The following is a 14,608-nucleotide window of genomic DNA, read 5'->3' as shown; positions in this document are numbered from 1 at the left end:
TGCAACCATCTCTGTGCACGAAGCCATCAGCCAAGCATCTACTTGCAGCTTGCTCTTTTGTCATTTGACTGATCATTGCTACTAACCCACATCAGAACTTCTCAACATAAGGCCTCAGGTCCGCCTCAAAGGTAAATGCGGACCGGGGCTGGGTGTGAAGATGCCAAAATGTGTCGGCAATCTTGGTGCGAGGTCGTAGAACTGTCAGCAGTGGCTACTAGAGATTAGGAGACATGCAGGAAGTCCTTACGGCATTGGGGTCGATGGCCCCATCTGGAGCTCCATCGTTGGCCCTGTACTCTTTTGTCCTGGGTGTATCGATCATGCCGTCGATGATGACATGAGCAACGTGGACACCCTGACGTTATTATCATAAGAAACGGTTAGATATCAAGAGCTCTGTAATCCGGATATGGAAACGATCGCGGCAAACTCAAGTAGTGCATTACCTTTGGTCCAAACTCCCTGGCTAGGGATTGCGCAATAGCACGCTTGGCGAACTTGCCCGCAGCAAAGGTTGAAAATCTGGCCGAACCCTTGAGCGAGGCCGTAGCCCCCGTCACGATCAGGGTCGGCGGGTGAGGAGCACCGTCTACTGACTCGAGAAGCAGCGGAATAGAGCTCTGTGCGAAGTTGAAAAGGCCACCCCTGTAAACATCAAAAATAAGCATCATGAAAATAAAAAGAAAGTCCCGTGTCTTTTTTGTTCAGTTCCCATCAAAAGCCCCGTAGACTTCATTGTTCGCATTACAAAGCGCTACTCGGCAGCCCCATAAAACAAGACATGAACAAACAAAACCGTCAACTCACGCATTGGCAGACAAGCTCGACTCTAGCTCCTCGGCGCTGTTCTCGAGGAACGGCTTGATGGCAAACCCCGTGCCGACGTTGTAAACCGCGGCCGCCAGCCTGCTCTCCGGCAGCTCCTTCTTGATGGCCGCGAACGCCGACCTGACCGAGCCCGCGTCCGACGTGTCGGCCGAGATGCCGACCGCGCTGCCGCCGCCCTGCTGGATCTCCGCCACCAGGTCGCGGTAGCTGTCGGGCTTGCGCGCCAGCAGCACCACCGGGTACGCCTTGGCGAGCCGCAGCGCCGCGGCGCGCCCCGTGCCCGGGCCCACGCCCGCTACGATGGCGTAGAAGGCCTTGGATGCCATGTGTTTTGTTTTGTTTTGTTTTGTTTTTTTTTGCTTTGCTTNNGGGGGGGGCGAGGCCGTTTTGATTGATTGTGTCTGTCTGCTGATTGCGGTGTTGTGCTTAGTGGGGTTGTTAAATCGCCCGGTTCTGCCTTTTCCAAGATTTCTTTCGTGAAGGGCCTGGCAGTCCGCGCAGATATGCTTTTTGTGTTGGCGAGCGCTCGGAGGGGATTTATAAGCCGTAACAGGCACGTCATGGACCTCTCCAATCATCTAATTGTCCCATACGCAATCACACAACTTGAACACGCAAATACCTTTGGCTCTGAAACTATGCCACGGTTGCTTGCCAGGCAGGTAATAAATCTTCCAACTGGTCCAACATATTTCTCTTCAATGCAGCAGCACGGGCGAAGACTGGATGGAGATCACGCAATACAAAAGCAAGCTCGGTAACATATTAGAGCATTCGCTTTCTTTTCTTTTTCCGTGACCCGTATTGACAAACTCCGTAAAATGGTATGTCGAGAAGCGAATTCAAGAACTTAGAACGACTGCCCAAAGCCAAAGGCACCAACACAAATCCCATACCACCCAACGCCGAGACTCTGACCCGAAAAAGGAGGTCAGATTGTTTATACAACAGAAACAAGCTTTCAGACATAAAAGACACCCGGTAGATGTGATGAAATGCGAGAAGAGAAAACCAAAGCGACATCCAACGCATCATGAAATGCTGTGCTTCTTCTTCTTCTTCTTGGGCTTCTCCTCGTCGTCGTCCCTCTTTCGTTTCTCACCACCAGCCGGGGTGCCCTTCTCACTGCCAGCGTCCATAGACTTGCGCTTCTTCTTGAGATCCTTTTTGCTGTGCACGACTGGGTTGCCATCGGAATCCAGCTCGACATCGCCACGCTCAAACTTTCTCTTGAACTTGGACACCGAGATACCAGCCTGCTCGGCAAGGCGCTCGTAGTCGGCCTCAGTAAGCTTGCTTGGCTTGGCCGATGACTTCTTGGGAGTAGCCTTGACTGTTGTACAGAACAGAAACGTATTAGTATTTGCAAAACAGTTACATCCCCTACGAGCAAGATTCAGAGACTGCTTACCACCGGTACCATTTTGAGCTGGAGCATCTTCCATGTCATCGTCCGAAGCATCGTCATCGTTCTCCATGTCAACATCGGGAGAAGGCTCCTTTGCCTTCTTTGACTTCTTCTTGGACTCCTTGACAGGGGTCTCGGCGCTGGCGGGCTCGTTGCCGGCAAGTCCATCGGCATCAACATTGTACTTCCTCGCCTCCTTGACGTCCCACTTGCTAGGGGCCGGTGCAGCCTTGCCGTTGGGGCCGACTGTGACGCCCTTCGCAAGAATAGGCTTGCCTTCCAATCTCCTGAGGTTTGACTCAACCTTGGCCCTTTGGGTGGCACCAAACACGGCGCGAGCTTCCTCGTCCGCCTCCTCACCATCCTTGAACTCGGTCAGGGCGTCTGAACGGACACCTAGTGCTGCCTTGGCGGCGAGCTGACGGGCGATCTTGCCCTTGTTCTTGCCCGTCGCTTGACCAACGAGGGAGGCGTGGTAGATGAGACCATACTTGGGTGTGGCATGCTTCGTCTTGAGAGCACGGAACAGTGCCTTCTCGGCACCGAGGATCTGGATGGTGGAACCGGGGTTCTTGGCCAAGTTCATGAGGGAACCAGCGTGGGCGATCAGGCGGGCACCGACAAGGTAACCAACCAGCTCCGTCAAGCTAGGAGCAATAGCGCGCATCCTGGCGTCGAGGTATGAAGACAGCTGGGCACGGTATTCGCTGTATGAGACAACCTGCTCGGCAAGCAGCCTGATGTTCTCGAGATCCTCCTCACTGATCTCGGTACCCATACTCAAGTCGGCCGCAGCCTTGACAGCGGTTTCGATCTCCTCGGGCAGGATCTCGGACAGATCAGCTTTGGTAGCGTTGGAGCGCATGCCAAGGGCGAGAATGACGCGGGCGTAGGCGAGATTGTCGTTGAGGATCTTGCCCAGCTCAGGGAAGTGCCAGCCGTACCACTCCTTGACGCGCATAGCGTACGTGTTCAGTTCCTTGTCGAGATCATCTAACAGGTTGATGGCCTGGATAATCATGACATCTACCTTGTCGGCCGAGAATCGTAGCTTGTGGCGCGAGAGTGAATGGGAGAGACCGAGAGACATGGTCTTGAAGTTCTCTGGCAGGATTCCGGGGATGAGATCGGAAAGATGGGTACGGATACCGCGGTAGAGATCGGTCGTGGAGGATCCGGAGGCGATCTCGGTGATGTTGCTGAGGCCTGGGATCCTCTGAAGGGCAACACCGATGTTCTTGTCGGCCACCGCCAGCGAGACCTTCTTCTCGTCCTTGACCTTCTCCATGAGCTTAGCCAGCATCGGGGGGACCTTGCCCTCCAGCAAAGCACCAATCTCCCCCACGGCAGCAGCTGCACTGTCCCATTTTACGAATTCCTTAAGCTTCAACCTGTGTGGTTTACGTTAGACACTATTCCATAATCCGAAACTTCGCATGTTAGATCACCCTGATGTGATGATGCTTACTCTTGGTTGATCTTTTCAGCAGTGTCTAGCCTGCTCTCTAGGTCATCTGCAGAGAGCAGTTTCTTGTCGCGGGCCTTGAAGAGACCATAACTTCAACGCGATGGCTTGTTAGCAATGGCCACAATCAAACAGACAGTCTAGCACGTTTCTTTCTTGTGGCGCTGGACCGCTGCTGGAACAATTGTGCTGCTTACCCCGCGCTGGTCTCAGCGAGAATTAGAAGAGGCATTTTTGAAGGTGGACAACAACTATTAAAATGGTTCTAAAGATGTTGTCGACTTCGGCGTTGGCATATATTGTGCTGGCAGCCTCACGACACCGATATGGGATGGCGAAAATATTTGGTCGCGGAAATTTTCAATTTTTTTTTTTTCCTCGATTGACGGCTGAGCTCCCAATCACCCTCAAGTGGGGTTGTAGCTTGCCGATAGACTAACCCTTTATGGACTAGCGCACAAAAGCTCGGATGACTAACCATTCTCGAGCTGTAGGGTTAGGGTCATTCCACCATGCAATCCTCAGCCACCAAAGACGCCTCCCGCGTTAGGTCCGTGCATGGAGTCAGGCAGGCGGAGGAGCTGCTCGCCGGGATTCGGTATGTACCGTACCTGGGCATGAGAGCATCTAACCAGCACCGGTTTCTGCCGCCTGTATCGTCATCGTCGAAACCACCACCCTCGTCGCCTTCCATCTTACATCTATTGCTGGCAGCTATTCAAGACAGATTCAATATCGCCGACTTTATACCGCAACCATGGAGGGTCTGCTCTTCAACGTCAACAATGGGTATGATTTCGATTACGCATCACGTCAACGAACCTTTCCTGCAAAGATCTAACTAGCGACACCATCATGCAGGTACATAGAGGGTATTGTTCGCGGCTACAGGAATGGTCTTCTTACCGGGTCGAACTATGCAAACATGACGCAATGCGAAAACGTCGATGGTAAACGAAAGCCTTTCCTCATTGGAACCGACATATCGACTTGCGACCGAACATGCCACTGACAGTGCTTGCTCCTGGCTGCAGACCTCAAACTACAGCTCGGTCCCTCATACGGCGACTTTCTTGCATCGCTGCCCCCGAACCCATCAACGTCTGCTCTAGCCGCCAAGGCGACAGACAAACTCGTCTCCGAGTTCCGATATGTTCGTGCAAACGCCGTGGGCTCTCTTGCCCAGTTCATGGACTACCTCACTTACGGCTACATGATCGACAACGTCGCACTCTTGATCACTGGTACCCTTCATGAGAGGGACACCAGGGAACTCTTGGAGCGCTGCCACCCGCTGGGATGGTTCGAGACGATGCCGGTGCTCTGCGTGGCGACAAACATTGAGGAGCTATACAACAGCGTGCTTATCGAGACGCCGCTGGCCCCCTACTTCAAGAACAGCTTGAGCCATACCGACTTGGATGAGCTCAACATCGAGATTGTCAGGAACACCCTGTACAAGAACTACCTGGAGGATTTCCACAACTTTGTCAACACTCACCCCGACATGGCTGGCACGCCGACCGCCGAGGTCATGTCCGAAATCCTCGAATTCGAAGCTGACCGTCGTGCCATCAATATCACTCTGAACTCTTTTGGCACTGAGCTTACCAAGGAGGATCGCAAGAAGCTCTACCCGACTTTTGGCCGTCTGTACCCTGAGGGCACTTTGATGTTGTCACGTGCCGATGACCTGGACGGCGTTCGGTTGGCTGTTGACGGTGTTTCAGACTACAAGACCTTCTTCGACACTGCCGGACTTAGTGGCGGTCTCTCTGGGCCTGGGAACATGGGTGGAGGCCAGGGCGGTTCTGAAGGCAAGAGTCTGGAGGACATGTTCTACCAAAAGGAGATGGAGATCTCCAAGAGCGCGTTCACAAGGCAGTTCACTTTCGCCATAGTATACGCTTGGGTGAAGCTCAGAGAACAGGAGATCCGAAACATAACCTGGATTGCCGAGTGCATTGCGCAGAACCAGAAGGAGCGCATCGGCAACTATATCAGCGTCTTTTAGTTTTGTTTGATTTCTTTTTTTCTGAATTGACCAGCAGACGTCTGGCACATCATCTGCGTGTTATTCTATCTTTTGTTTTGGCTTCTTCATACCGGGAACTTTGCTACGCTAACGAGCCTACGGGCTCGTTGCAAAACAAGAAAAAATAATGGGACGGCGTAAATGAGGCGAATTACTTTCCGACCAAGCCTCAACTTTCCGAGGATGTATTTTACATAGAAAATTACACTTCTATACCACATATGCCTGTCTCCAGCATCTCCCCAGAGGACTTCACGTCTGCAACCCTAGCGGACCTCGATCTCACCGTGGTACATGGCCGGCGTGATGCCGAGCTTCTCACACATGTGTAGCCACCTTCCGCTCCTGCGCTCCTTCCTCTCCATATAACGAAGCAGTTTCTGCCTCCGATGAAGGAGCAGTCTCAGGTTGCGCTTGTTGGCCTTGTCCTTGTTACCCTTGGGACCGGCGTACATCTGGGCCAGCTTGCGGATCTTGGCCGTCAGGATGGCGATCTGGACCTCGGAAGAACCCGTGTCGGGGCCGGCGCGCTGCACCGGCTCGATCCTGGGGCTGTTGGCTGCCACGGGCCTCTGAGGCACCGTCTTGTCCGTGTTGTGCCGGCCAAACTCCTCGATAATGCGGCGGATGTTGACGTGCCTCCGCTCCTTGGAGCTGGCGTTCTCCACGGCCGTGATGCGCTTCAGCGCCTCCGAGGCCTTGGCGTGCAAGGCCTCGTGTGCGGCAATGTCCTTCTCGTGCTTAACGTGGTCACCGTCCTGCGGCGGCAGCGGCTTGGTGAGCTCGTAGGACTCGTTGAGGACGGCGTCCAGGTCCTTCTTGTCGACCTGGAAGTTGAGGATGTGAGGCGAGGTGGGCAGCGGGTGCGGCTCCTCCAGGACGTTGCCCTTGTCGTCGGCGACGGGGAGGGAGAGGGCTGCGGTGCCGCCCGAGTCGAAGGACTCGGTGTAAGGCTTGAGGATGCCGTCGATGGGGTGGCCCCATTCGTAGTCGCGCTTGATCTTAAGCTCGGCCTGGCGCTTCTGGTTCGCTGCCACCCTCGCCTGGTACTGCGCGAACCAGTACGGGTCGAGCCTGGCTTTCCTCTTCTTTTCCTTGGCAGAGATGTTTGCTGTCTGGATTAGAGGCTGCAGGGCCTTAGCGGGTGATGGTCTTGCTGCAGGTCGTATGCATACTGCGCATCCGGGAGTAAACGACAAGGTCAGCATTGAACAGCGCCGAAATAAACTTCCACTTAGCATAGAGATGTTACACACATGAGAAAGCACTCAGCCCTGAAGGGCAAGGTATTCTTGGAGGCATTCTGTGATGTGGTTGTTGGGCGGCTTGCATGTACAAACCTCTCCCAAAATCTGGATGGAGCCTCCTGAAAAGCGCGATCAGCTTGCAACTCAATGCCAAATTTTGGACCAGGCCTGGTCCACTTTGCTTGGCGCGGCATGTCCGCACGTGCCGGTGCAGGGTAAGCAGGTCGCTGACATCGTAATGTAAATGGAACTTGAAAATTGCTTCTGGTAGAGCTGGAAATCACAAATTGTATGATCTCTAATAACGATACTAAACTATCTGGGCCATGCTTGTGCCTCAAAGCCCAAGCCCGAATGAGATGATGACTGTAGCTTCAATTCGCAGTCCCTTATACAACCCAAGTTTTACACATAAAATCGGGAGAGGTTAATCATAAATCCCAGCAAGTGACATTGCTTGACGTGGGAGCAGCCATGTTCAAATCATTCCATGTCAAAAGCTCTTGAAGGGGAGGGATGGAATCTGCACTGTTTGGTTCAGGTGGGTCAGGGTCACGTGTGCTCCTCGAGTTGTCAGTTTTTGACGTGTATTACATAATCTTAGAGCTCTCCGAAGCCCTCCCACACCACCCCTCCTGCCCACCAAAACTATCAGTGGAGCGAACTTTTTTTTGGCGTCGAAAAGGTTCGCGATATTCCTTCTCCTTTGTCGTCCACACCAACAACCATCTCAGTCTCCTTCCTTTTCCCCCAAACAAATTTCCTCACGAAGGAATAAAACAGACTGCAAAGATGGCCCCCGCAAATCTGCCCTCGGTCTTCAACGCGACCAGCCAGGACATTGAGATGCTCCTGGCTGCGCAGTCGCACATCGGCTCCAAGAACCTCCAGGTTCACATGGCCCCTTACCTGTGGAAGACCCGTCAGGATGGTGTCAACGTCATCAACGTTGGCAAGACCTGGTACGTTTGCGCCTGGGAAAGCATTGAAATACTGGGAGTGGTGCGGCCGGTGTAAAAAGGCTGTTTGGTGCGCGCAGATCGCATCATCGGTTTTGCGACACGGACGACAACAAATTCTACAGTGGAACGAGGAATTTGGTGTGGGAACGTCTAGCTAACCACACTCCAACCACAGGGAGAAGATCGTCCTCGCCGCCCGTATCATCACTGCCATTGACAACCCGGCCGACGTCTGTGTCATCTCTGCCCGTCCCTACGGCCAGCGTGCCGTCCTCAAGTTCGCTGCCCACACTGGCGCCCAGGCCATTGCTGGTCGCTTCACCCCCGGTAGCTTCACCAACTACATCACCCGCTCGTTCAAGGAGCCGCGCCTGATTGTCGTCACCGACCCCCGTACCGACGCCCAGGCCATCAAGGAGGCCAGCTACGTCAACATCCCCGTCATCGCCCTCTGCGATACCGACTCTCCCACCGAGTACGTCGACGTTGCCATCCCTACCAACAACAAGGGTCGCCACGCCATCGGCTGCATCTGGTGGATGCTGGCCCGTGAGGTCCTCCGTCTCCGCGGTACCATCTACAACCGCGAGACTCCCTGGGACGTCATGGTCGATCTGTACTTCTGTAAGTTTCTGGGATTATTATCCATTGATTTTGTTTCTTGTTCTCTGTGCATTCAGGCTAACACATAACACAGACCGCGACCCTGAGGCCGAGGCTGAGGACAAGGTCGAGGAGGAGAAGCTTGCCGGCGTTGAGGAGGTCGGCCCGGCTGCCATCGAGTCTGGCTTCGCTACCGGTGGTGGCGACTGGGAGGCTACTGCCCCTGCCGCCGCTTCTGGCTGGGACGACGCTGCTGCCCAGCCCCAGAACTGGGACTCTGCTGCTCAGGGTGCTGCCTCATGGGACGAGGCTGCCGCCCCCAAGGAGGGCCAGTGGTAGATGCAGATGAACAAAAAAAAAATGCCAAAAAGAAAAAATTCGATTGAAGGAGTTGGTGCGGTCGTGAGCCCTGTCGAGAGAGGCAAGATAGTTAGGGATGGAAAAACTGCCTTGTCTTCTCTTCAACAAGATATCCCCCTGAACAACAACGACGTCGACACATTTTTGAAGCTCAACAACCTGGTCAATCTGCTACCGGGACGAAAGGTTACACTTGATCTGCACTAATGAGGGAAAGAAACCCAACACAGGCTGCTGCAGCTGGATTTGGTAACTGTTAGCATCTGCGAAGGGAGAATGCCCTGTGCGGCCAAGAGGAGTGGACTTAATCGTTATTCCGCCTTTTGTATCCAGTGACAAGATAATAGATCAGTCAAAAAAGTTGAAAAAGCCCGCACAACGATGAATGTACATGGTGTCGCGTGATGTTAGTGTCTAACACTTGTATCTTGAGATGATCGTAACAACGTCATCTCGAGATTCATGGCGGGTAGGTCTCGGGGTTGGCCCTGGCATCAGACTGGCCGGCTTAGAGTGAAGTAAGGGACAGGTACAAGCGGCTATAGATTTGAGAACTATAGCCGTGGGGACATCTTATCCAGCGGTGCAAATTTGCGTCAAGATGACTCCAATCTTTCGAAGACCAGAGCAAAGATTTGGTTGCAATCACTCTCCTTTCTTCCGTAGTCAGCATTTGCTTTCCCTCCCCTTCTGCTGCTAGACTCCATATCTGCAGACAGTTTTCCAACCTTCCAAGGCATCCTAGAAAACACATGACATGATGCTAGAAATTATGGGGCAACAGCCACTGGAGGAACGGAATTGCACCTTTGAAGCTACTTGGACAATGGTGATGGTATGCTGTTACTGGTAGATCATTGGCCAATCACCAAACATGTCCTCCTTTTGATGTGCCCTTTCGTGTGCTGCTTGGCCTTAAACTTGTCATTACTTGATGCGGAATTTTCGGGCGCGGCTATCCCAGCTAATAGTAACCAAAGCGGTTCGTTCCTCTAGACTGTAGAGAAGCTGTCAAAAACATGGCGTGAGATTACCAACTACCAACAAATTCACCATGACAGATGGACGAACTGCCAAGAAAAAACAACACATGGCTTGCAAGTCAAGTTGTAAGTGACTAAAAATCAGGCAAAGGAGCTTAACATAACAGTTCAAAACATTTTCAATTATCTCATAGTGAATGATACCCGGTGACGTCTTCCGTAATCTATTCCTTTCCTTGTGGGCTATAGAATATCTGACCAGAAGTCTCGCTCAGAAGACAAATAGGTAGACTTGAGAATGGACCAAAATCATCGAAAATTATCTCTCAGTAATAGAGTTAAAGAACAACCTCGAGAATATGTCCTGTGTGATCCATGAATCATCAAAAAAGAACCGAATAAATTCCTGACGCCCATTTTATCATCGTTGAAAGAAAAACAAACCCCTTCTCCAAGTAATCCACGTTGGGTAGGTAGGTATTGAGGTGTTTTGGTATGATGTGTCTCCGAAGGGGGGGGATTATGAGAAAACAGCGACCAAGAAATTATTGCGTGTAAGTGGATGAGAGAAGGGGACATTAAGTTGCAGCATATGCAGTCATGCAAACATGGTCAAATCAAAGAACAAACGCCGCATAGACGAGAGTCGTTTAATATGATGAGCTTAGAGAAGGAAGGCAGCGACACCAGCAACAGCCAGGATGCCAGCGGGAGCGGCAGTGATCTGAGCGGCCTATCGAGAGAGGAAACATTGTTAGATATCTGGACAGAGATCTTGACACTTTGGGAGTGAAACTTACGAAGCCCTCAGCCTGAGCTGTGGTGGAGGCGGTGGCGCTGGAAGCGGCATCACCAGCGCTCGAGGTGGCAGATCCGGCAGCGTCAGTCAGGCTCGACACGAAGGTCGAGCCGCCCGAAACGATAGTGCTGACAGCGCCCGAGGCAGACGCGGCGATGGTGGACACAAAGGTCGAGCCATCGGAGGTGATCGTGCTGACGACGTCCGACGCAGACCCGGCAATGGTGGACACAAATGTCGAGCCATTCGAGGTGATCGTGCTGACAGCGTTCGAGGCGGTAGCGCTGGGGGTGACGGTGGTGAATCCAGTTGAGGTACCAGTCGTGGTGATGGTGGAGCCGCCAGTGGTCAGGGTCGAGGTGTACTCGGCAGTGCTGACGGGGCTAGCACTACCAGAGCCACCGGCAGCGCCACCAGGGTTCATGATTCCGGTAGCGCTGGCGGCCCCAGACGAAACAACAGTGGACAGTTGAACACCCTCATCTGTTGGATAGGGAAACGATTTAGATCATGTCCGTGCAATAATGGCCTGGTGGGGAAGAAACCCGACTTACCCTGGCACCAGTTAAAAACGTATTCGATAGCATCCCGGCCAGTGCTCTCGTCATTGCACAGCTGAGCGGAGCAGTCCCGAACACCGTAGGCAAAGTCGGGGTTGCGGCACAAGCAGGAGTTATCACCACCACTGCAGCCCAGCTCCGCGGTTTTGTTTGCCTGCTGCATGTTGTTGACACACCATTGCTATATATTGCGAGGATTGTCAGTCGATATGTATCAAGTAGACTTGCTCACCAACCGCAGTATCGGGATGATCATGACCACTCTAGACTTACAGCGCATTGGGGGAAGGAGTTGATGTCGGTAGCGTTCCTGTCCTGAGCGGCGGCAACGGCAGCCAGAGCACCGACAGCCACAAAGGCAACCTTGTTAATCGAGAACATCTTGATGATTGTTTGGTCGATCGGAATGTGAATTATGTGGGAATGATGTGTTATCAACGAGTCGAGGCTGTCGAGTGCCTGAAAACTGTTGGGCTGGTGGTGATGTGTGGAATATTAAGGTTGGAGGGTTGCTTTTCTGTGAGTTGTGATGATGGGAGGAGAGGCTGGAAAATTGGGAGGGAAACGAGGTTCGTCGTGGGTTGTTAAATATTGAACGGGAAGCCGTGCTACTCTGTGGGACCAGTGCAGACGGGAAGCCGGATGCCCTAATTTGCCAATCACAAGTCACTACGGCCAGGTGCAAAGATGGATCTATTCCTTGTTGATGGGACCCAAAAGACCGGGAAGAGTTCGAAGTGATGTCGGAGTGAGTGTAAAGTGACTTGTGACTTGAAGTGACGACGATGCCCAGAAGACTAGGCCAAGCTTTTTTGGAGTATGTCGTAGTCCAAGTCCAAGAAAATGGGGGGACAAGTGGGCGGGAGTGGAGTGCTGCACTGATGACGGGACAGACGGCAGGGGGGGTCGTTTAAGGTAAAGGTGAGCTGAGGTAGGTAGACAACAAACCCACGTCAAGTCCAGCCAGGGTCCAGCCAGATGACGGAACATGGAATCTACGGGCACGGTTTAGCCTGGTCCTCGGGAGGCAGGTAGGTACGATGGACGTGACGGATGTTGAGTTGGGATATACCGTACCGTTCAGTAAGGTACGGAGTAATTAGTAGGTATTCTGAATGTAAAAGATGTTCGACGGAAGGCTCGATTAGGCAAGAACGACCTCAGGCAGGGCCTTTCTCACTCATTACTGGACTAGGTAGAGCCACAATCCGTGTTTATTCCTACCTTGCATATCCGACCTACAGTAGACTTACCATGCGGCTCTATTGGATACCAAAATGAGAATTCAAGCATGCATCGATGAGGCACCCTCCCCAGACTCACAGTGCGAGGGTTTGCCCCCAGTCGTACCTTGTTGTTGCTCATTGCGCTTGCGAATCCGGCCTCCCTCAATTGCCACAGTTGTCGGTCTACGTACGACAATGCGCCAGCCAGCTCACCGATCGAGCCCACTGCTGGGCTACAATAGGCGAACAAAAATTTAACGGACCCAGTGTTGGCTACCGAGGCCAGGTAGGGAGGGAACCCAGAATGATGATGTCGATTCTTGGGTTCCATCGAATACCTTAGCTCAAATTCGCTGTCATCGTCTATGATGGTGTTGTACTGGAGATGGACCCATCCATTAACAATCCATGCTTCGATCTTATGGCAACCCTTGCTGCTTGTGGAAAGGGAAGGGAACAAAAAAAAAAAAATGATGCCTCTTCTTCCCCACACACAACCTTGATTTCCACGCGACTCCATCTAATGTTTATTCATCGTCAGTTTGTGTGTTGGTTTTCCGATTTTGTTCTGATGTCAGTCTATGTACAGTATTATTTTAGCTGCGTCGCTGTTATAAGCTAATTGAACTAGTCAGTACATGGCGTTTACCAAGACATGGCAAGACGAGATACATCAACGGCCCGTACCATACACGGACGCTACTGAGAGAACAGCTTAATTAGTTCTCAAACCCCCCGCCTTTCTTGACGGCTACAGTGAATAGGTGATGAAGAAATCAGGGATCGTGATCGTTTTGCTGTCTTTTCACCCGGCCAACAATGTATGCAATCTGTACCAAGCTACGTACTCCCTCCGGTTGTTTAGTTGGCAATCACCCGTCGCTGGGTCCATGACGAAATGCACACTTTGATTCGAACATGGATGTTACCACAATTGCCGGGTACGCGCGCTCGCATCCCCTGGCGTTGGTTGCAACGGGCGGTCAGCACAGAAAAGAAACCAGAGTGAAGAGCCCTATAGCATGCCAGGATTAAGTGCTGATCGTCTGCAGCCTCCCGACACCACCACCCCTCATCTAACTCGGGAGATTTGGTAACACCCAAGTTGGAGGTACAGAAATCAAAATCAAAATCAAAACAAAATCAAGGGGTTGTTTGATCAGCTCCATGTCGGCTTCAGCTAGGGATTTTCTGATCGATGGCCTGCCTCGTGTATCTTCTTCCTGCAATTCTCAAGACTCAACAGTAAAGGGAGTTAGAAGCGGAGGGAGGAAATACGTAGTTCGATTACAGTATACAGTAACGACAAAAAGTGTCAAATTCTTGATTCCACATTGAATCTAGATCGTTGGCAACACCCCATTGGATGATTTAGAGCACCATCCAAGGTTGGGATGCATATCTTGGACAGCTAGACAGGGGTAAACAGGATGGCGGGTAGTACACATTGCAGAGAAGACAGGGGTTCAGCAAGATCGAAGAACGGCTTCTCCAGCAGCGACCAGCCACTACCAGCCACAAGGCTTGTCCCGCCACTCCGACGAAGACAACCCTAGGCCCTTGGAGGTCAATTAATTCTTTTTGCTTTGTCTGCTTTTCTTATCCCTCTCGGGCCAAAGTCAGCTCTGCACTCGCGCAGGTCTGGAAACATTGCTTGAACAAGGATAACAAACCAAGAGGGAGGAAAAAAGTTGCATGGAAACCCCAGTCAGCCACATAAGATGAACTGATGTCATACCCACCACCTTAATTTACCTTTAGGAACGCAAAAGGTAAACCCTCCCTAGCTTTGAACTTGGCACTCCGTTCTCGGCTAGGAAAGCCGAATCTACTGGGTAGAGCAGCAAAGAGTAGATGCCCAACTTCACCCATCGAGTTGCGCTAGCTTCCTGCGCCAGGCCACCAGCCTCGTCACACCGTTCGCCCAACTGTCGGTGATGTGGCTAGTGGATCTCCCACCGGCAAATGCTTTTTGCGTTCATCACCACGACAACTCCGGCTTGGGCCTACTTGATCAAGCCAACTCCGAGACTGGGGGCGGGGAGGGAACGCGCCGAGAATTCTCTTATGCTTGTCCATTGCTGCTCTCGCGAGGGATTCGGGCATCTCGGGGATTCGGCACGAAAACA

The 14,608-nt window shown here is 52.3% G+C and overlaps 6 protein-coding genes across 6 annotated transcripts; 2 read left to right on the top strand and 4 right to left on the bottom strand.

Moving 5' to 3' along the window:
• Positions 1-91: 91 nt before the first annotated feature.
• PpBr36_07484 (uncharacterized protein) lies at positions 92-1,157 on the bottom strand (the record flags this gene model as incomplete). Its single annotated transcript, XM_029894621.1, has 4 exons — positions 92-181; positions 251-358; positions 450-648; positions 811-1,157. The coding sequence occupies 4 exons, from the start codon at positions 1,155-1,157 to the stop codon at positions 92-94; spliced, it is 744 nt and encodes a 247-aa protein (XP_029748332.1).
• Positions 1,158-1,862: 705 nt separating this feature from the next.
• PpBr36_07483 (uncharacterized protein) lies at positions 1,863-3,936 on the bottom strand (the record flags this gene model as incomplete). Its single annotated transcript, XM_029894620.1, has 4 exons — positions 1,863-2,164; positions 2,243-3,630; positions 3,708-3,797; positions 3,902-3,936. 4 exons carry the CDS (start codon positions 3,934-3,936, stop codon positions 1,863-1,865), a joined length of 1,815 nt encoding a protein of 604 aa, XP_029748325.1.
• Positions 3,937-4,461: 525 nt separating this feature from the next.
• Positions 4,462-5,718, top strand: PpBr36_07482 (uncharacterized protein; the record flags this gene model as incomplete). The annotated part of the gene is made up of 3 exons (XM_029894619.1): positions 4,462-4,493; positions 4,566-4,654; positions 4,739-5,718. The coding sequence occupies 3 exons, from the start codon at positions 4,462-4,464 to the stop codon at positions 5,716-5,718; spliced, it is 1,101 nt and encodes a 366-aa protein (XP_029748326.1).
• A 287-nt stretch (positions 5,719-6,005) lies between these two features.
• On the bottom strand, positions 6,006-7,257 carry PpBr36_07481 (uncharacterized protein; the record flags this gene model as incomplete). Its single annotated transcript, XM_029894618.1, has 2 exons — positions 6,994-7,257; positions 6,006-6,913 (listed from the first exon to the last, which is right to left on the bottom strand). The coding sequence occupies exons 1-2, from the start codon at positions 7,178-7,180 to the stop codon at positions 6,006-6,008; spliced, it is 1,095 nt and encodes a 364-aa protein (XP_029748327.1). The 5' UTR covers positions 7,181-7,257.
• Positions 7,258-7,778: 521 nt separating this feature from the next.
• PpBr36_07480 (uncharacterized protein) lies at positions 7,779-8,890 on the top strand (the record flags this gene model as incomplete). Its single annotated transcript, XM_029894617.1, has 3 exons — positions 7,779-7,948; positions 8,124-8,572; positions 8,646-8,890. 3 exons carry the CDS (start codon positions 7,779-7,781, stop codon positions 8,888-8,890), a joined length of 864 nt encoding a protein of 287 aa, XP_029748328.1.
• Positions 8,891-10,558: 1,668 nt separating this feature from the next.
• On the bottom strand, positions 10,559-11,634 carry PpBr36_07479 (uncharacterized protein; the record flags this gene model as incomplete). Its single annotated transcript, XM_029894616.1, has 4 exons — positions 10,559-10,627; positions 10,695-11,176; positions 11,248-11,434; positions 11,527-11,634. 4 exons carry the CDS (start codon positions 11,632-11,634, stop codon positions 10,559-10,561), a joined length of 846 nt encoding a protein of 281 aa, XP_029747958.1.
• Between the last annotated feature and the right edge of the window lie 2,974 nt (positions 11,635-14,608).

The sequence above is a fragment of the Pyricularia pennisetigena genome, chromosome 1, assembly GCF_004337985.1.
Source record: "Pyricularia pennisetigena strain Br36 chromosome 1, whole genome shotgun sequence".
Lineage (NCBI taxonomy): Eukaryota > Fungi > Ascomycota > Sordariomycetes > Magnaporthales > Pyriculariaceae > Pyricularia > Pyricularia pennisetigena.
Note: the sequence above shows the minus strand (reverse complement) of the source record. Positions and strands in the feature narration are given on the sequence as shown.